The 18,849-nt window shown below is 41.8% G+C and overlaps 1 protein-coding gene across 1 annotated transcript; it reads left to right on the top strand.

Annotated features, from left to right (window-relative positions):
• The first annotated feature begins 81 nt into the window (after nt 1–81).
• KCTD9 (potassium channel tetramerization domain containing 9) lies at nt 82–18,681 on the top strand. Its single transcript, XM_077805771.1, has 12 exons — nt 82–194; nt 9,335–9,456; nt 10,390–10,433; nt 10,626–10,722; nt 11,199–11,257; nt 11,836–11,964; nt 12,632–12,699; nt 12,826–12,921; nt 13,797–13,946; nt 14,815–14,920; nt 15,261–15,394; nt 16,366–18,681. Exons 1-12 carry the CDS (start codon nt 147–149, stop codon nt 16,480–16,482), a joined length of 1,170 nt encoding a protein of 389 aa, XP_077661897.1. The 5' UTR covers nt 82–146; the 3' UTR covers nt 16,483–18,681.
• The last annotated feature ends 168 nt before the right edge of the window (nt 18,682–18,849 follow it).

Raw genomic sequence — 18,849 nt, 5'->3', positions numbered from 1 at the left:
CACGGAAGAACGCCCCGCCCTTGCCTGCCTCCCATTGGGCAGGAGGAGTGGGAGCGGGTCTCTGATTGGGGACCGGCGATGTCAGTCAGAGGTGCTGGCTTCCGGGTTTGGCGGCGAAGGACCGTGGCCTCGGGAGCGCTGGCAGCATGAGGCGGGTCACCCTCTTCGTCAATGGCACCCCCAAGAACGGGAAGGTGAGGGGGGGGCCTGGCGAAGGGCCTCTGAGGTGAAGTGGGTGGGGCCGGGGGGAGGGGGAAGGAGTATGAAGGGTACCGAGGGGGGGACTATGAAGAGTATTTGGGGGGAGAAGGAAGGGTACTGGAGGGGGGGAGTGTGAAGGGGGTGGGGGAGTATGAAGGGTACTGGAGGCGGGGAGTATGAAGGGGGTGGGGGAGTATGAAGGGTACTGGAGGCGGGGAGTATGAAGGGGGTGGGGGAGTATGAAGGGTACTGGAGGCGGGGAGTGTGAAGGGGGTGGGGGAGTATGAAGGGTACTGGAGGCGGGGAGTGTGAAGGGGGTGGGGGAGTATGAAGGGTACTGGAGGCGGGGAGTGTGAAGGGGGTGGGGGAGTATGAAGGGTACTGGAGGCGGGGAGTGTGAAGGGGGTGGGGGAGTATGAAGGGTACTGGAGGCGGGGAGTGTGAAGGGGGTGGGGGAGTATGAAGGGTACTGGAGGGGGGGAGTGTGAAGGGGGTGGGGGAGTATGAAGGGTACTGGAGGCGGGGAGTGTGAAGGGGGTGGGGGAGTATGAAGGGTACTGGAGGGGGGGAGTGTGAAGGGGGTGGGGGAGTATGAAGGGTACTGGAGGGGGGGAGTGTGAAGAGTATTTGAGGGGGAGAAGGAAGGGTACTGGAGGGGGGAATATGAAGGGGTGGGGGAGTATGAAGGGTACTGGAGGGGGGAATATGAAGATTATTTGTGGGGAGTATGAAGGGTATTTGGGGGAGTGGGGTATGAAGGGTTGGGGGGTGAAGGACAGAGGAGCTCTCAAGGGTAGCGGGGCTAGGAGGGGAAATAGGGAGGGGATGCCACTGGTGCCCGGTGCATATGTGAACTCTGTGGTTGTATGTATTTTTTTTTGTGGGTGTCACAGGTTTGTGGATGTGAATTTTTGCCAGTACAAATGACTCACTGTCAGGTTTGCCAACCCTCTGGGATTGTCCTGGAGTCTCCAAGAATTAAAGATTAATCTTTTAATTTAAGATGATGTCACGTGATGAAATCTCCAGAAATTTGTCCAACAAACGTTGGCAACCCTCCTCACAGTGTAAATCAGTGTGCATGGGTTGTGGGTGCTCTTGCAGGCATCATATTAATTTAGCTGGGGTAGTGGGTAGGTGTTGTAAATCTTACTGGTGCAATGTAAATACCAGTACATGATGCATCTTTCTCTGGTGCAATGTTAGTAACAGGATGGATAAAAATCAGGATTTTTTTTTTAAATTTCAATTTGTTTTTGTTTTACTTCAAATTATGTGTTTCTTTTCAAAAAGATATACCTGTTTAAAGTGAAATGTGAATTTAATACAAAACATAAGACCTAAATTTATTATAATCTCTTAAAACATTTAAATAATAAGTATGTATAATGAATCCATGAGCCTCTATCAAAAACTTAGAGTTAGTCTGCATTTCTATATAAAAGAGAGAGTCGAGGGAGAACCATGTGACTTTTGAGGTCAGACTTTATAGGTGTGGCATAGTAGGTTAGCCTAAGTAATTTAGGAGACTGTCTGATTTTCAAAATACTTTGGTATGTAGGAACTTAAGCAGCACTCTCTTTCACTTAAGCATATTTGAAAACTTTCCCAGACTGACCTGAAATCATCAGTTTAATTCACTGACTACAGTTAATCTCTGTTTATTTAGTCATTTAGTTGTAAATATGAAACATTTTTTGATGAGGTTTATATATCTCAAACATTTAAGGTTATTTTGTTTAATAAAAACAAATTGTAAAAACACAAACTGTTTTGTGTGTTTGTTTAAATTCCAGTTACCATCCTAATACAGCTTGACACAAGTAATGAGCAAAAATTTAACCATCAAGTAAATAAGCAATATATCATTCATCATTTTCTAATATACTAAAAATGTACAATTAATAAGAATCTGAAAATATACTATATAATTCCTCAAATAAATGTACATAGTTATAATGTATCCTCCGAGTTAGCAAAAAGATGTGCCAGTTTTAGTGTAAAGGCTCTATTTAGATGTAAATAACTGTGAAAACATGAGCTCAGTCAACGGGAGGGCTGTGTTTTTAGAAAATAACTGAAGTACAAATGGAAAAGTTGATTAAAATCGATTATTTAAATTGAGGCATTCCAGTTCGTGATTTAAATCAATCCACCCTGTCTAAGTACCATGGTTACTGATGGTGTGGGCCGGGTTTTCAAATCTGTCTATAAAGGTGGATTTTTTTCTAGCACAGCAGTGGGTATGCACAAATTTTGTGTGAATGACTTAAGTCCTCCTAGCGTGTTTGTAGCTGTTGAGGTGGGGGGAAAAATACTGCAGGGTTGTGTGGATAGACATGTTGCAATAAATCTACAGACCTATATCTTGGTACTCATGTTTGAAAAATTTCCCTCAGTCTCCCACTGTTGTCTGATTGTAATACTAGTATATAAATGTAGTAATGTCTGGCCCTGCACAGATGTTATAACCAAAACAAAAAGAAAAGGAGTACTTGTGGCACCGTAGAGATTAACAAATTTATTTGAGCATAAGCTTTTGTGAGTTACAGCTCACTCCATCGAGTGCAAGTGAGCTGTAGCTCACGAAAGCTTATGCTCAAAAAAATATGTTAGTCTCTAAGGTGCCACAAGTACTCCTTTTCTTTTTGCAAATACAGACTAACACGGCTGTTACTCTGAAACATAACCAAAACAGCAATTAAACCTCTTAAGACAATATATAAACTTAATAGTGTCTGTGTATGAATCATATTTACATGGAGGGAATTGTTCTGTGAATATTCTACTATACGACCTTCAACTTCTAGTGAAACCTCTCATTGTTACGGGTCTTCTGTGCCTTGCAAAATTAGACCCTTAATTTTCTTCTCCCGGCCTCCAATACGTGATCCCTCTTTCCTTCCCTCCCTCAAACAAGGAAGTTCAAGTTTTTTTAAGTTTTGTTTAATAATTTTTATCGTGTTAAGAATACGATGTTACACTATTAAAATTAAGAAATGAATGACTTATTTATAGGGATGCTAAAATTTCGGTGCACCTTGTTAAGGATCTATTACCATGTTTTTGTTATGTGTAATAAACTTCAGCCTCATCTGCAGCAATTCCTTTTCATGGCTTGGAGACTGAATTATCCTTTCATTCCCGAGAGTGTGTCCCTCTAGGATAGGTTTGGGACATGCAGGCAGGGCAGGATGGGGGAGCTTTGCATTGCTGTCCATCCTATTCCTGTTCTATGGGTAGAATATACGAATTCAGTATCTGGGGCTAGCATCTTTCAAGAACATCTGTATTTGCCAGATTTTCTACTGATCCTCTCTGTTATGGCCTAGTCCTACTTCCATTGAAGTTCATGGAAATGAGATTGAGCTCATTAAGAGTGAGCATATGTCAAGTATTCACTAACTCTTTTCTTTTTTTTTTTCTTTTGGGGGGGGGGGGGATTTCAAAGAGACTAGGAATTCCTTGCTTGAGTCATGGTTCCATGTGGTTAAAGTCACATTCACATTGTCATTGTTAATGCAGGTCCTGCTCTTTTCCTTCTAGTTTGCAGTGACAGGCCTGTAAATTAAAGTCTGCCGGCTGCTTATGGTTCTGTTTTTATAAATCGCCATCTAAGGCTGGATTGGCCTTCAGCCCAACATTTAGTGTAATATTGGTTTAATGTGAGTTATTCCCTCTATCCGGGGGGGGGATATGCATGCACTTCCAATAATGGTCTTTTCCATCTCCAACTACCGTGATATATCTACACTTTCAGTTATCTGCTGCTAACAAGTGATATTAAACTTTACTCACTATCTGAGGCTTCTGAAATAATCTTTGAAGGAGGAGAGAGGCTCAGTTCTCTAGGCTTAGCCAGCATACAAATCTTAAAGAAGAAATGACCAACTGTCAGGTATTCATAAAATCTGTTCCACCTTATATTTAGCTATGATACTCTAAGTACCTTTCTAAGATCTGAAGAAGAGCTGTGTGTACGCTCGAAAGCTTGTCTCTTTCACCAACAGAAGTTGTTCCAATAAAATATATTACCTCACACGCCTGGTCTCGCTAGGTCTTACTAAACATAGCTCCTTTTCCCACTCTGCCTTAGATCTATATCTCATGAGTTATTTAACTGGAATGACAGAACTGACTTAGTTTTCACTGCTGCAATGGAAAGCAATGTAAGAGAGCCCTGGAACAGAACAAATGAGCAATATTTATTTTTCAACGAAATAATCAGTATATAAAAACACTTGCTTTATTGGTGGTCCGTTCATTGCTTCCTGCCACTTCACCAAATTCAGTCCTGGTGTAACCAGGTGTAAGTCATTTGATTTCAGTGGCGTTAAGCTCACTTACATCAGGCTTAGTGTGGCCCATCATCCCCTCCTTGAAACCCTTAGTTGACTTAGTTCCCTGTGAGCAGCAGGATGCTTGGCAGCACCAGTTCTGTGGGAAAGGTTTTTAAATTGCTGCTTTCTTAGCCAAGGCCAGTAGGGCTGTATAAATTGACCAGTACGGAGACATTGCAGCAAGAAGTGCTTCTACAATACTAGGTTTCAGAGTAACAGCCGTGTTAGTCTGTATTCGCAAAAAGAAAAGGAGTACTTGTGGCACCTTAAAGACTAACCAATTTATTTGAGCATAAGCTTTCGTGAGCTACAGCTCACTTCATCGGATGCATACTGTGGAAAGTTTAGAAGATCTTATTATATACACACAAAGCATAAAAAAAATACCTCCTCCCACCCCACTCTCCTGCTGGTAATAGCTTATCTAAAGTGATCACTCTCCTTACAATGTGTATGATAATCAAGTTCGGCCATTTCCAGCACAAATCTAGGCTGCCACCAGTTGTCATGGAGTGTGGGGGAGTCCAGGCCCTGCACCCCTCTTCCTGGGATTCACTGAGACTCTCAGCCAGCCAGTAAAACAGAAGGTTTATTGGACAACAGGAACACAGTCCAAAACAGAGCTTGTGGGTACACCCAGGACCCCTCAGTCAAGTCCTTCTGGGGGAGCAGGGAGCTTAGACCCCAGCCCTGGGGTTCCCTGTGTTCCTCCACCCAGCCCCAAACTGAAAACTAAACCCACCCAGCAGGTTCCCTGCTGCAGTCTCCGTCCACATTCCTGGCAGAGGTGTCACCTCCCCCTCCTCCTCCTGGCTCAGGTGACAGGCTCTCAGGTCTCCCATCCCCAGGGCACATTCCCAGGTCAGCACTCCCCCCTCCCTGCTGAGTCACATCGTCACATCTCTCCCCCCTTCGAGACTGAACTGAGCGGGGTCGCTGTGACCAGTGACCTGGGGAAGTTCGGGGTCCCCTCTCCGGGACAGCGCATCCGCTATCAGGTTGGCACTTCCCTTCACGTGGACCACGTCCATGTCGTAATCCTGCAGGAGCAGGCTCCACCTCAGGAGTTTGGCGTTGGCTCCTTTCATCTGGTGCAGCCAGGTCAGGGGAGAGTGGTCGGTGTACACGGTGAAGTGTCGCCCGAAGAGATAGGGTTCTAGTTTCTTGAGGGCCCACACCATGGCCAGGCACTCCTTCTCGATGGCCGCGTAGTGTTGCTCCCGGGCTAGCAACTTCTTGCTCAGGTACACGATGGGGTGTCTCTCCCCCTTTTCGTCCTCCTGCATTAACACCGCCCCCAGTCCCGTGTCGGAGGCGTCGGTGAACACCACAAAGGGCTTGTCAAAGTCTGGGTTTGCCAGAACTGGGCCACTGACCAGAGCCTCCTTCAGCGCCCGGAAAGCCTCCTGGCACTGCTCGGTCCAGACCACCTTGTCTGGCTTCTCCTTCTTGCATAGCTCAGTGATGGGGGTGGCTATGGCGCTAAAGTGGGGCACAAATCTTCGGTAGTATCCTGCCATCCCAGTAAAGGCTTGGACCTGCTTTTTGGTGTGGGGAGCGGGCCAGTCTCTGATCACCTCCACCTTGGCTGGTTCCGGCTTTAGGCGGCCGCTCCCCTCCCGATGGCCTAGGTAAGATACTTCAGCCATCCCCACCTTGCACTTCTCCGCTTTTACAGTCAGCCCAGCCCCCTGGAGTCGGTCCAGCACTTGTCTAACCTGGGACACGTGGTCCTCCCAGGTCTGGCTAAAGACACAGATGTCATCAATATACGCCACGGCAAAACTCTCCATCCCCCTCAGGAGCTGGTCCACCAGGCGCTGGAAGGTGGCCGGTGCTCCCTTGAGGCCGAAAGGCAGGGTCAGGAACTCATAGAGCCCCAGAGGGGTGATAAAGGCCGCTTTCAGCCGGGCATCTGCATCCAGCGGCACTTGCCAGTAGCCCTTTGTAAGGTCCATGGTGGTAAGGTACCGAGCTCCTCCCAGCTTGTCTAGGAGCTCGTCCGGCCTGGGCATGGGGTAGGCATCAGATACAGTGATGGCATTGAGCTTCCGATAGTCCACACAGAACCGGACACACATCCTTTTTGGGGACCAGCACCACCGGCGAGGCCCAAGGGCTGGCCGATGGCTGGATCACCCCCAAAGCCAGCATGTCCCGGACCTCTCTTTCCAGGTCCTGAGCAGTTTTCACTGTGACTCGGAAGGGGGAGCATCTTATCGGCGGGTGCGACCCTGTCTGCACCCGGTGGACAGTCAGATTAGTGCGTCCAGGCTGGTTGGAAAACAGCTGTCGGTACGGATGCAGCACCCCCCTGACCTCAGCTTGCTGGGCAGGGGTTAGCTGATCCGAGAGGGGAATTGTTTCCAGGGGGGAACCAGCTCTGGTCCCAGGGAATAGATCTACTAAAGGGTCATCTCCCTGCTCCTCCCACTGTCCACACACGGCCAACACCACATTCCCCCTGGCATAATATGGCTTCATCATATTCACATGGTACACCTGGCGGTGGTGCGCCCGGTTCGACAGCTCCACCACATAGTTTACCTAATTGAGCTGCTTGATAACCTTGAAAGGGCCCTCCCAGGCGGCCTGTAGTTTGTTCTTTCTCACAGGGATGAGAACCATCGCCTGATCCCCGGTGGCGTAGGCGCGGGCCCGCGTCATGCGGTCATACCAGACCTTCTGCTTCCTCTGGGCTCTGCCCTCTGGATTTGTGCTGGAAATGGCCGAACTTGATTATCATACACATTGTAAGGAGAGTGATCACTTTAGATAAGCTATTACCAGGAGGAGAGTGGGGTGGGAGGAGGTATTTTTTTCATGCTTTGTGTGTATATAATAAGATCTTCTAAACTTTCCACAGTATGCATCCGATGAAGTGAGCTGTAGCTCACGAAAGCTTATGCTCAGATAAATTGGTTAGTCTTTAAGGTGCCACAAGTACTCCTTTTCTTTCTACAATACTGTGCATCTAATATTGTTTCAGCAGCTATCTTCTTATCTTTTCCATTTATGCATATAAAAGCCATAGTCTTGTAAATGTCACCATTTGTTTCCTTTTCTGCTTTCTTGAAACTTCATTTATTGTCCGCCCTCCACCCTTCCCTCTCGCAAACACACCTGCACATTTCTTTTGTCCTTCACCGTATTTTTAGATTTTTATTAGGGTGAGTTTTTTTGGTCTCAGTCCATTGAGGATCAATTATATAGTAGATTTCCCCTCACCCTCCTCACTTTTTGACAGCTCTTTCCGTTCCCTTTTTTCTCATCCTAACAAAAATTGGCAGTGTGGTGATTAGGAAGAGGCACTGAAACCATAAATAATGCATTGGGTTGGAACTAGTTAAGTTTGTTCTGACGCACAACGACATTGGTGCTTATCTTGTACCTTGAGCAGTACTGAGTTCTCCCGGTCTGCATTTTGTGGAGATTCTGACTTCAGGGACCTTCTCAAGGCCCTGATCTCATTAAACACCTGACATTTCAAGTGACTGGCAAAGGGGAGAGGGACAAATAGAATGGAAAAGAAATCCACAGCCATTACAGCATTTTAATGCTCCAATGTTTTTTTGAGTAAATGCCACTAAGAGGTTTGATTCTGTTTTCTGCTATTGCAATCTGTTGCTAGGGTTGGTTATGATAGCACCTCCAGTCTTAACACTTGACAGATGGGAACAGTTGGATCACTGTGGTTTCTGCTAGGTTTTACACACATGTTACATCTGCCAAAGCATGAAGGCGTGGAGTGACCTGTGGTCTCCATGGGACATGCTTATTACAGATGAATGACCACAGGCTACACTATTCAATTCCATACACTGCCTTTGGATCATGGGCTGATACTTGGCAATGCCTGGTAATTTTAAAATAATCAGTGTCCATGTTGTGACACTTATCAACAAACTAGTTCCTCTTTTGGTACAAAAAATAGAGGTCTGTTCAATGATAGAGCATAGTGCCAGTTTACTTAAGAGTTGTGCTATTTTTGAGAGCTTAGTAACATTATTTCCTGTCCACAGATTCTTATTTTTGTTTTCACACATTGTGTAATTAACCTCTTGAACTTGCTGCTACAAGATACTGTTGAGACCAAGAGCTTAGGGTTCAAGAAAGGCTGCACATTTATGTGGACAATGAGAAGATCTAAAATTAAGTTAGATGTATATTTTTATTTGGGATATTAACCCTCAAGATTCAGGCCGCAAATCAATCACTTAGTGATGGGGGTCAGGAAATGCTTGTGGGTAGGTTTATTGAACTTTCCTCTTGAGCATCTAGTACTGGCTACTTTCAGAATGGCTTGATCTGGTATGACACTTCTTATGTTCCTAATTGTAAACACTTTGATGCCCTGGAGACTTTTCCCCCCCTTCTCTATTTGTTCTTGGGGACTTGCTGTGTGTTTTGTTTTAAAGACATTTTTCAGCAATTTCATGAGCAGTAGAATAGAGGGAGAAGTAGAGAGATTTAAAATAAGAGGCTTAAGTCCTACTAGATAGAATAGGATTCTAATCATCATTGTGCATTCAATAAAACATGTTTTTAAAAAATCCTTTAACGCCCAAGGTATTTCTTAGTTATTATAAAGACACAACCAAAACAAACTTTACAACTGTTTCAGCTCATTAGAGGGGGCCATTAGATTGTGACGTGGGGGCTTGTTGTTTTCCCCCCTTCATATTAAGTGTAGATAATGTGTGTTCTTCTTTTAAAAACAGTAGTTTAAATGTCCAGAAAAAATATCCACAAACGGTATCTGCAGCACTAAATTACCTGTCTTCTGTTTATAGGTGGTGGCTGTTTATGGGACATTATCAGATTTGCTGTCTGTGGCTAGTAATAAGCTTGGAATAAAAGCGACCAGTGTGTACAATGGGAAAGGTGGACTCATTGATGATATTGCATTGATCAGGTAATGTTTGTCCAAACAGAAGCTAACTTAATTGAGACTAATACTAATATGCTGTTCTATGAAAATATATGAAGAAAGTGCTATAGAGGCCATTTGAAAAGCAGTTTGTGTAGATACTGGTTAGAAAACTTAGGGCTGTCCTCCTGGATCTTCAATAACTCGACTTTAATAACCTGGCTCTAACAGTGGTCAATACCTGGTGCTTTAGAGGAAAGCAAATCCCATCACAAGTGCCCCTGATCAGATATGGAATGCTGCATGACTGTGTGGATTCCATCCTGAACCTTGTTTTAAGTCATTTTATGCCCTGAAGCAAGAGAGAGTTAACATTTTTTCTCCTTTAACATTCTCCTATCTTATGTTTTAATTTGCCAAAACAGAAATGCTATGATATCCTAGCCAAAGTGTTTGTGTTTTGTTTTTTAAATTTTGAGGAGAAATTAAACTGCTTGTATCAACTGGATGTCATAACATTTAATACCTATCTGAATTGTTGTACAGAAATGTGTATACTAAAGGGATTACCAATGCACAGAGTACGTATGTGGCTTAATCCTTCAGCCCTTCTACCTGTGAATTACATGTGTGAGGGTTGGAGGATTGGACATTTAAGACGTCAAGACTATGTATACTTCAGACAAGAGAGAACAGGTACTATACATTTCACAGGAGATACAACTAATGAACTGAACTAAACTTGCTAAGTAACAGAGGGCTTGATTCTTGCCTGGCTTACATTGGTGTAAATTGGGAGTATCTCCATTGAAATTGTGTTACACTCATAAAATCAATGGGAGATCAGAATTGGATGCTAACGTTCTAAGTAAATGATAATCAATTTCCATTGCTTCAAACTGATTGGGAAAGGGTTAACCCTGGATTAATGACTTTCTATACAAAGTACACAATTTTTTTTTTTCCTTTTTTCCCTAGGGATGATGATGTTTTGTTCGTTTGCGAAGGGGAGCCATTCATTGGTAGGTGTGTGGGGTGGGTGGGGGGGTTGACTAATGTTTTGACTTACGAAGAAAGATTTGAAGTAAATGTAAAATATATATGAAATTCTTTTCACCAGTGTGCAAACAGTTTTCAGAAGAGGTATCTTATAATGTGGGGTTATTCAGAAATATACTTGACTAAAGATCACTTTGTACTTTTCATCAATGTAGATCCTCAGACAGACGTAAAATTTCACGAAGAACTAACAGGGTCGCACACGGATTGGTTAACACTAAATGTTGGAGGCCGATACTTTACAACTACACGGTGGGAATATAACTATTTAATTTTTGTTTTCAAAGAACTTTATAGACTTACTTCCGTGAGTCAACCACTGTATGTTCACTTGGTGAGTCTTCAGAGGACAAATAAAAAAACATTGAAAAAAAATCACTTATTTAGGAGAAAATCTTTCTGGGCAGTTATCTTATTGCTCACTATTACTGATTTAGAACAGTTTTCAGATAGTATTAAAAACTTGCTGGAAAATTGTATTTGGAATCTTCTCTACTTTTTAATCAATCAAATAAGCTCTCTCCTTTTGAGATGTCTTATGAGAGTAAATTTGACCTAATACGCTATACATGTTATGAAAATAAGTCTGGGACAGCATTGTAATTTAGAGATCTGTCTCTTACTCTCATCACTTTCATAACTGTAGGTACAGGAAATTCTTGATTTGTTGCAATGTACCTCTTGAGCTAGACAAGCTAAAGATAAATTGAATTTGCTTTATTTTCCAGGAGCACTTTAGTTAATAAAGAACCTGACAGTATGCTGGCCCATATGTTTAAAGATAAAGGTTGGTATTTTGAAATAGACTTCTTCCTTAAAGTTAGTAAAAGCACTGTTAATTTTTTTTTTTTTAAAGATACCCCTTCCTTATGAGTATATGTTAGAGTACCAAAACAGAACTTAAAATGGTTTACTTTTCACCTGTTGTACTTAAAGTTTGTATGACATCTTGAAAATGTAATTTACCACTGGTAATACTTGTGAATGCTTTTAGTTGCATCTCACTCTTATTTGACCATTGTTTCAATTAATGCAATCAATGTGCTAACACTGTTCAAGAGACAAAAATACAGTCCATGCTCCAGTAAAACTAAAACAGTCCAGTTCTGCTCCGATTTATGTTGATTCACCTGCTGGTTCTTATGCTGTAACATGAATTGTGTTTTGGATTTACAATTGCCACTTCTTGGTTTTTTGTTTTTTTTTTCTTTTCATTCTCTTCCAGACTGTGTCCCTTCAAGTCAATCTTTTATTTAGCTCATTACAATCTGTTGCTTTGAGTGGTGTGGCAGTAGTAATCTGAATATGAAAAGTTATCACTGTATCAAATTTAATACACTGCATATTTTTTGTGTATGGAAACAGATGTCTGGGGGAATAAGCAGGATCGCAGGGGAGCGTTCCTAATTGATCGCAGCCCAGAGTACTTTGAACCAATTCTGAACTATTTGCGTCATGGGCAGCTCATTGTAAATGATGGCGTTAATTTGCTAGGTATGTATTTTCTGTGTGACATCCCTAAAATTTATTCCTCATCAAAGGTTAAACTCTGCCCCTTCGTACATCCACTGGCGTCAATAAGAGTTGTATATGTATATCTGAGGGTTTGTAGATGTTTTTAAAACTTTTGGTCCATTTGTTATTGATTAAGTTTAATTCTGTGATTTACAGTTGAATGAAAATAATATATTGGTACCGATTCAGCTTGAGGGTTGTCAGGATTCTTGCCATGCCCTAACCTATTACTATAATTCTGGGTTTAATTCCTTAACCCTCATGTACTCCAGATCTTCTACACTGCTTGTATTTGAAACACACCGTCACTAAATTGGTAGATAATTTTTCCTTTAATCTGTGGATAAGGTCTCCTTTCCTCCACCCTAATTACATCTAATTAATGTATATGGTTGACAGTTGTATTATGTACTTCTTGTGAACTGATTAAATTCAACAAGAGATGGTTTTTGTCTTCCTGAGAGTTAAAAGATGAATTGCGGGGTGCGGGAATAGAATTTATGCACTTGCAATCCTGGGGACAGATCTTGCACATCTTGGGAGGTTTTAAACTTCCTCATATCCCAGCGAAGGAGGGAGTTTGGCATCATGCAGGAAGGGGCCCTTATTTTCTAAATAGCGAAGAAATTTTTTTTTCTTTTGTTAGGTGTTTTGGAAGAAGCCAGATTTTTTGGTATTGATTCGTTGATTGAACATCTGGAAGTAGCTATTAAGGTAACTTTTCTATTTTATTTGACTGTACGCCTTGAGGTTTTGGGTTTTTTTTTTTTAAAATCAATTTTAGCTCTCGCTTCTATAAATATTATTAGTTTTAAACTGTTTGATGCAACTCTCTTGCAGAATTCTCAGCCAGCTGAGGATCATTCTCCTATATCCCGGAAGGAATTTGTCCGATTTCTGCTGGCAACCCCAACTAAGTCTGAACTGCGCTGTCAGGTATAATACAAACGTTGCTTTGAACTATAGTACTAGAGTCCAACAGCAAAATGCCCTACATCTCATGTGACAATTAGTGATGTGAAGTCCAAGCCATGTGTGGGTTTTTTTCCTTTTTTCCCTTTTAATTCCTTTTAAATGTGAGACAGGAGGTCTTGATTCAAAGATATGGCTAATCCAGAACCAATCATGCAGGGGGAAAAAAAGCCCCTCTGTTTTGCTTTTTGTCTTCTATTATTTTAGGTTGAAGATTTCATGTAGCAGCCATTCACTGAATTAATCAGTTCCCTATTCAAATGCAAAATGAACTAACATAACTGAGGACAATGTGTGAGGTTTTGCATTTACATTTCATTCGCTCTCATATGGAGCAGAAGGTGTTCTTGCGTATATTTTTCTTTGATTTAAGGAACTGAGAACACTGTGTAATGTTGTAAGCTCCTTGCGTAAATTCACCTGTCTGAGAACATATTTGTTAAGATCTGGATTTAAGTAGAATACAAAATGAAGGTAAGCGTCTAATGTTTTATCTTACATGCACGAGAAAAAAATGTGTGGGGATGGAATAGAATTATAAAGTCTTTCAAGCAGATTGTAATGGTAAGTGTCTAGGGCTTCAGTGTGTTATAAATAAAAACAAATAATTTTATTTGTAAAGCTCCTCACATAATCTAATGTTCCAATACCTGTCTGATGAAAATAATGTCCATATCTTAGAAATGGGGAAACTGAGTCAAAGATTGTGTCCGAGGTCACAGATGTGGAGGGTGTTCGAGCTGGGGTTAGAACACTGAAGCTTCTGACTCGGTTTTGTGCTTAGACCGCTGGACTAAACCTCATCTTCTACTTCTATTTGTTTTTTGTTTTTTTTTTAGGGTCTAAATTTCAGTGGTGCAGATCTCTCTCGGTTAGATCTTCGATACATAAACTTCAAGATGGCTAACTTAAGCCGCTGCAACCTAGCCCATGCGAACCTTTGCTGTGCAAATCTTGAACGAGCTGACCTCTCTGGATCAGTGCTTGATGTGAGAATTGTGTCTTCGGAAAGCCTGCGCTGTTCAGTGTTACGTAATTTAGAAGAGCAATATTGGGAATAAATACAAAGTAGCTACATTTGTTTTAAAAACCTTTGCAAGCTCTTGAGTGTATAGATCACTTTACAAGTCTTATTGAAAATGTTTGATTACACAAAGACTTGATCTGACAGGTTTATAGTTCATCCCAAAGTTTTAATTTCCTTCCCTCCTCAGATCAGTTTCTATGGAAGCATAGGTCTAAAGTAAATACAGATTTTGGTCTTGAGCTTGCATTGGGTCTCTTGAAGAGCTGCTGTGGGTTATTGCACTACTCCCCATTCTGGGAGGTTGGCAGGGGAACAGTGTTATAAGATTTCACTCCTCCTCCTTAGATGGCACTATATGCTGTGCTATAATGGGTTTCAGTGCCTTATTATAAGGCTATGTCTACGCTACCATAGAATATCAGGGTTGGAAGGGCCCTCAGGAGATCATCTAGTCCAATCCCCTGCTCAAAGCAGGGCCAATCCTCACTTACGTCGGTATAACTTATGCCGCTCAGGAGTGCGAATAAGTCACCCCCCGAGTGACATAAGTTCCACCAACCTAAGCACCAGCATGGACAGTGTTATCTCAGTGGGAGGGCTGCTACTGCCGCTTGTTGGGGGTGGATTAATTAAGTCGATGGGAGAGCTCTCTCCCATCGGCTTAGAGCAGTTACACTAGAGAACTTACAGTGGGCAGCTGCAAGCTCTGGTGTAGCCGTAGCCTAAGATAAATGATACGATCTGACAAGCTGTTCTTACCTTTTGGTCTCTGCAGTTCTCTGAGCTGTGTGTAGAATCTTACTGATAGAATGTACCTCTTTCTTTGCCAGTGTGCAAACCTACAAGGTGTAAAGATGCTCTGTTCCAATGCAGAAGGGGCATCGCTGAAAGGATGTAATTTTGAAGATCCCTCTGGCCTTAAAGCTAACCTGGAAGGTAACAAAAATAGTCTCTCTCTCTGGTATCCACTTGCTTTGGGAGTCATACAGACTAAAAGTGCAAGCGTTGCTGTGACTTATGTTAAATGGTACATGGCAGAGTGTCAAACTTAATTTGTGGAATCAATATATTTGAGAGGAGGCTTTGTCTCGTGAATTGAGAGCGTGTTACTGGAAGGCAGGAGCTCTTGAGTTCTAGTTTTGTTTCTGCCATTGCTTGCATTGAGTTTGGGCAAGTCCCAAAAGCCCCACGATTACCCTAGCTTTGTGCAGGGGTTGGCTGTGTGAATTTCACCCTTGAGTGTTCTTTTTGTAGACCGATTGTTTGTGTATTTTAGGTGCTAACCTGAAAGGTGTTGACATGGAAGGAAGTCAGATGACAGGAATTAATCTAAGAGTTGCAACTTTGAAAAATGCAAAGCTAAAAAACTGTAACCTCAGAGGAGCAACTCTGGCAGGAACTGACTTAGAAGTGAGTAATGTTTTTGTTTCATACACAGTAACTTGTTGAACTAAACTTCCAATAGAATTATTAGACTTCAGCATCTACAGAGGTCTTAACAAGGTTAATTCCTTTCAGCTGGGTTATCTATTAAATGGAAAGCAGGGATATTTTAAACTGGGAGCAATGAAGAGGCACTGATTTTAAGTATAGCAGCTGTCAATTTTCTAGTATTTGTCCTTTTATTGCCCCACATTGCCCATATCTGAGTCTGTCAGTACTTTTGCTCTTGCTTCACGCTTGCCCCAGGGGCTGAGGAATAAAGACTTCAAACCTTAGTTTTTTCAGCTTGCCAAAAATCTTTTTGGCCTTTCTTCCAAAGTGACACACGGATCTGAATGTGCGTGGAGATTTTATTACACTTCACTTTTAGTGCTAGATCATGCACTCATTGAAGACAGGTGGAGCTTTGCTGTTGACTTTACTGGAGAGAATCATGCCACATTCAGCAGGGTAGCATGGGGAAGCCTGCCTTGCTGTTCGAGTTCATGCAATATGCTTTAAGTGTCTATATTGTAGAAAAATTACTTCTCTTAATTGGTATGTTCACAAGCCCTATAAAGCTGTTATGATAGAGGAAATTGCTGATATGCCCTTCAGTTATGTCTGTTGGCATGGCAACGATTCTTACCTTTCTATCAGCTTTGTTCAATGTGGTTCGAATGCTAGTTTGAGATGAGGTGTTTATATTGTATCTTATCAAATTCCTTCACTAAAAATAAATTTGACTGTAGCTGCTTGTGGTAAGTAACCAAAGTCTCAATCTCAAATAGTTTACCAGGAGTAGCTAATTTAGGGTAATATTATAGCGTCCAACTAATTCTAGCTTGCTCTAACTACCATTCTACAGAAGCTGGGCGTACTTTTATATTAGCTTAGACTATCACAGAGTGATTTCTTTGTACGCTTAACCTGAGAGGCTTTTCTTTTATATCCTTTAGAATTGTGACTTATCAGGTTGTGATCTACAAGAAGCTAACTTGAGAGGCTCTAACGTAAAAGGAGCTATCTTTGAAGAGATGCTGACACCTTTACACATGTCTCAGAGTGTCAGATAGGGCCTGGCACAGTTGACTGGAAGAATACTTGCTGAAGAGGAAGAAATGAAAAACACTTATTGTGACTTTGTTCCTTCACCCATTCCCTTTATAATCTAGACATACCATTTATTAGACAATAATTTATACCCTCAATAGTGCCTAAGGAAACACCTCTGATCACTTTTTGGGGGAGGGGGCTTTTATGTAATACGTGTAAGAATAGACATTGTTGCTATTTTTTGAATGGAGATGGGAAAGTGGGCTAGTTTTAGAACCAGAAGTGTTACTTTTTTAACTAGACTTGTTTTAGCATCACCTCATTTTGGAATGCATTTTTTAGGATTTTAATTTATAAAAGCACAATATATGCAACTATATTTATTACATTTGTATCTGCAATATAAATATATGAAATGTCAGTCATCTATAGTAGCAGAAATGTTCAGGTTTACAATTAGTATTAGTATATCCACAGTTAGTTTCTTTATTCATGCACAGCATACTAGATGATGAATGTGGTGGGGACAGAGTTCCCAAAACACTTCTTTCAGGTACTTTCTTTTGGGTGGGGGGAACAGCATTTAACTAAGTCATCACAGGTAACACTGCCTAGTTGTAGCTTGAATTTAGGTATGCAATGGCTCCACCAACTTCGGAAATATACAGTGGAAGCATCTTTGCAACTATATCTTCACTAGAAAATCTTCATGCACAGCGGAGCTTTGTTATAATTAGAACTTAAAGGAGCATGTTCCAAGACCCACACTACTTATTTAGTCCTTTCGATGTCAGTGTGGAGTGCTGACAAGTGAAAATCTCTAGCTTGTACGTGTCCCTTCTAGCACCAAACCTAAGTGCATGTTTTTTGGGTTTTGTTTTTTTTAAACAGGAAATTAAGTGTGGGTTAGGAAGAGGAAGAGAGTTTATTCCTCCAGCAAAGTGGACACAGGGACTGAAGCCCAGCTTCTCTCTCCATGGTCGCTGCTGCTGTGTATGGAATGGCAGCTGTTGCCCCTGAACGCATGCTATGCAAGCATTCTGTTCACTGAAACCATGGATAGCACAGACCTTCCCCAATGCTCTATGTTGGGCCAATTCAGAGAAATGATTTAGTTGGGGATTGGCCCTGCTTTGAGCAGGGGCTTGAACTAGATGACCTCCTGAGGTCCCTTCCAACCCTGATAGTCTATGAAACCATGGGAGCCACTTCCCTGGTCCAAAATTCCTCTCCTTTACCCCTCTCTACCTGTTAGTGGACAGGGAACCATGGACTTTCTGCAGTGCAGAAAGCCTTATGGGATCTCCGTCCAGAAATGAATTTCACTCAATAAGCTGTTTCCACTGTAACACCAATTGAGAACCTCTCCTATGTGTCTGTGATTATTCTGTACACGAACAAGCACAGACGTTTTATACCAAAAAATACCTGGGTGCATCAAGAATACTTACCTCACTAACTTAAAATAGGTCAAAATCAAAGGAAATACCAATCTTACTGGAAGATAGGAAGAAATGTTGCATGATGTTAAATTTGCAGAGTTTGCCCTTGTTAACCGTGATCTAAATTGTCACAGCTACTTCAGTGGGTCGCTTTTTTAGCTGCAGAAGTGCCGATCTTCTGCCTTCTGTACAAGGAAGGTGGTGTGGTCTTAATAGTTATAGCAAAACCATTTATTTTCCTAGGAAAGATCAGCTCCCCAAAAGTACGTAACTGGGGGGAATGGGGCTGTATTGGTTTTGACTCGATCATGTCATGTGACCTTCTTAGGTTCAAGGTCGCATAGCCAATTGGAGCAGAATTGGGATTCATCAGGCTCTTAGGCCTTTTGCCTTATTGGACAACACTTATCTTCATGGCAAAAAGTTGCATTATAAATATAGGGTCATTTTCCTTAACAGGAAGGTAATGTACATGCATTGAAGGAAGAATGGAGTGTAGGGCTGGAGAAACGTACGTACTTAAATGAATTATTTTTGTCATATTTGTAGCTGGCAGAAGTAGAATATTGTATGGGAGAAATCTATTTTCATAATCAGTGCGTATAAATTATATTTAAACTTTCACTGATAGTCACTTGAATACTCATAGCATAAGGCATTGTTCAAGGTACCTCTTTTGCTATGACAAGGCTGCAGGAATAGCCAAAAATGGCCTGTTCTGAAAATGCAGGTTCTAGCCTGATGTAAACTGGCTGCATCAATAAATAGTATAAAATACTTACAAGGAGTCTTGTTTTTTTAATTGAGTAAAGGTTGTGAAAATACAAGACATTTAAAATGCTTTGCCGCAACGTATATGACTCTTATTTAGGTGGACCAAGGAAAATATAAGCTGGAAAAAGTCTGACTTGCAAGTGAAAGGCAAATTATGTTTTGTGTACTAAA

Source organism: Eretmochelys imbricata, chromosome 26 (genome assembly GCF_965152235.1).
Source record: "Eretmochelys imbricata isolate rEreImb1 chromosome 26, rEreImb1.hap1, whole genome shotgun sequence".
NCBI classification, from domain to species: domain Eukaryota; kingdom Metazoa; phylum Chordata; order Testudines; family Cheloniidae; genus Eretmochelys; species Eretmochelys imbricata.
Note: the sequence above shows the minus strand (reverse complement) of the source record. Positions and strands in the feature narration are given on the sequence as shown.

Coding starts and splice junctions, on each gene's coding strand:
- KCTD9 (XM_077805771.1), top strand. CDS start 147: ATGAGGCGGGTCACCCTCTTCGTCAATGGCACCCCCAAGAACGGGAAG. Junction 10,434..10,625: donor CGAAGGGGAGCCATTCATTG/GTAGGTGTGTGG, acceptor TCATCAATGTAG/ATCCTCAGACAGACGTAAAA. Junction 10,723..11,198: donor CGATACTTTACAACTACACG/GTGGGAATATAA, acceptor TTTATTTTCCAG/GAGCACTTTAGTTAATAAAG.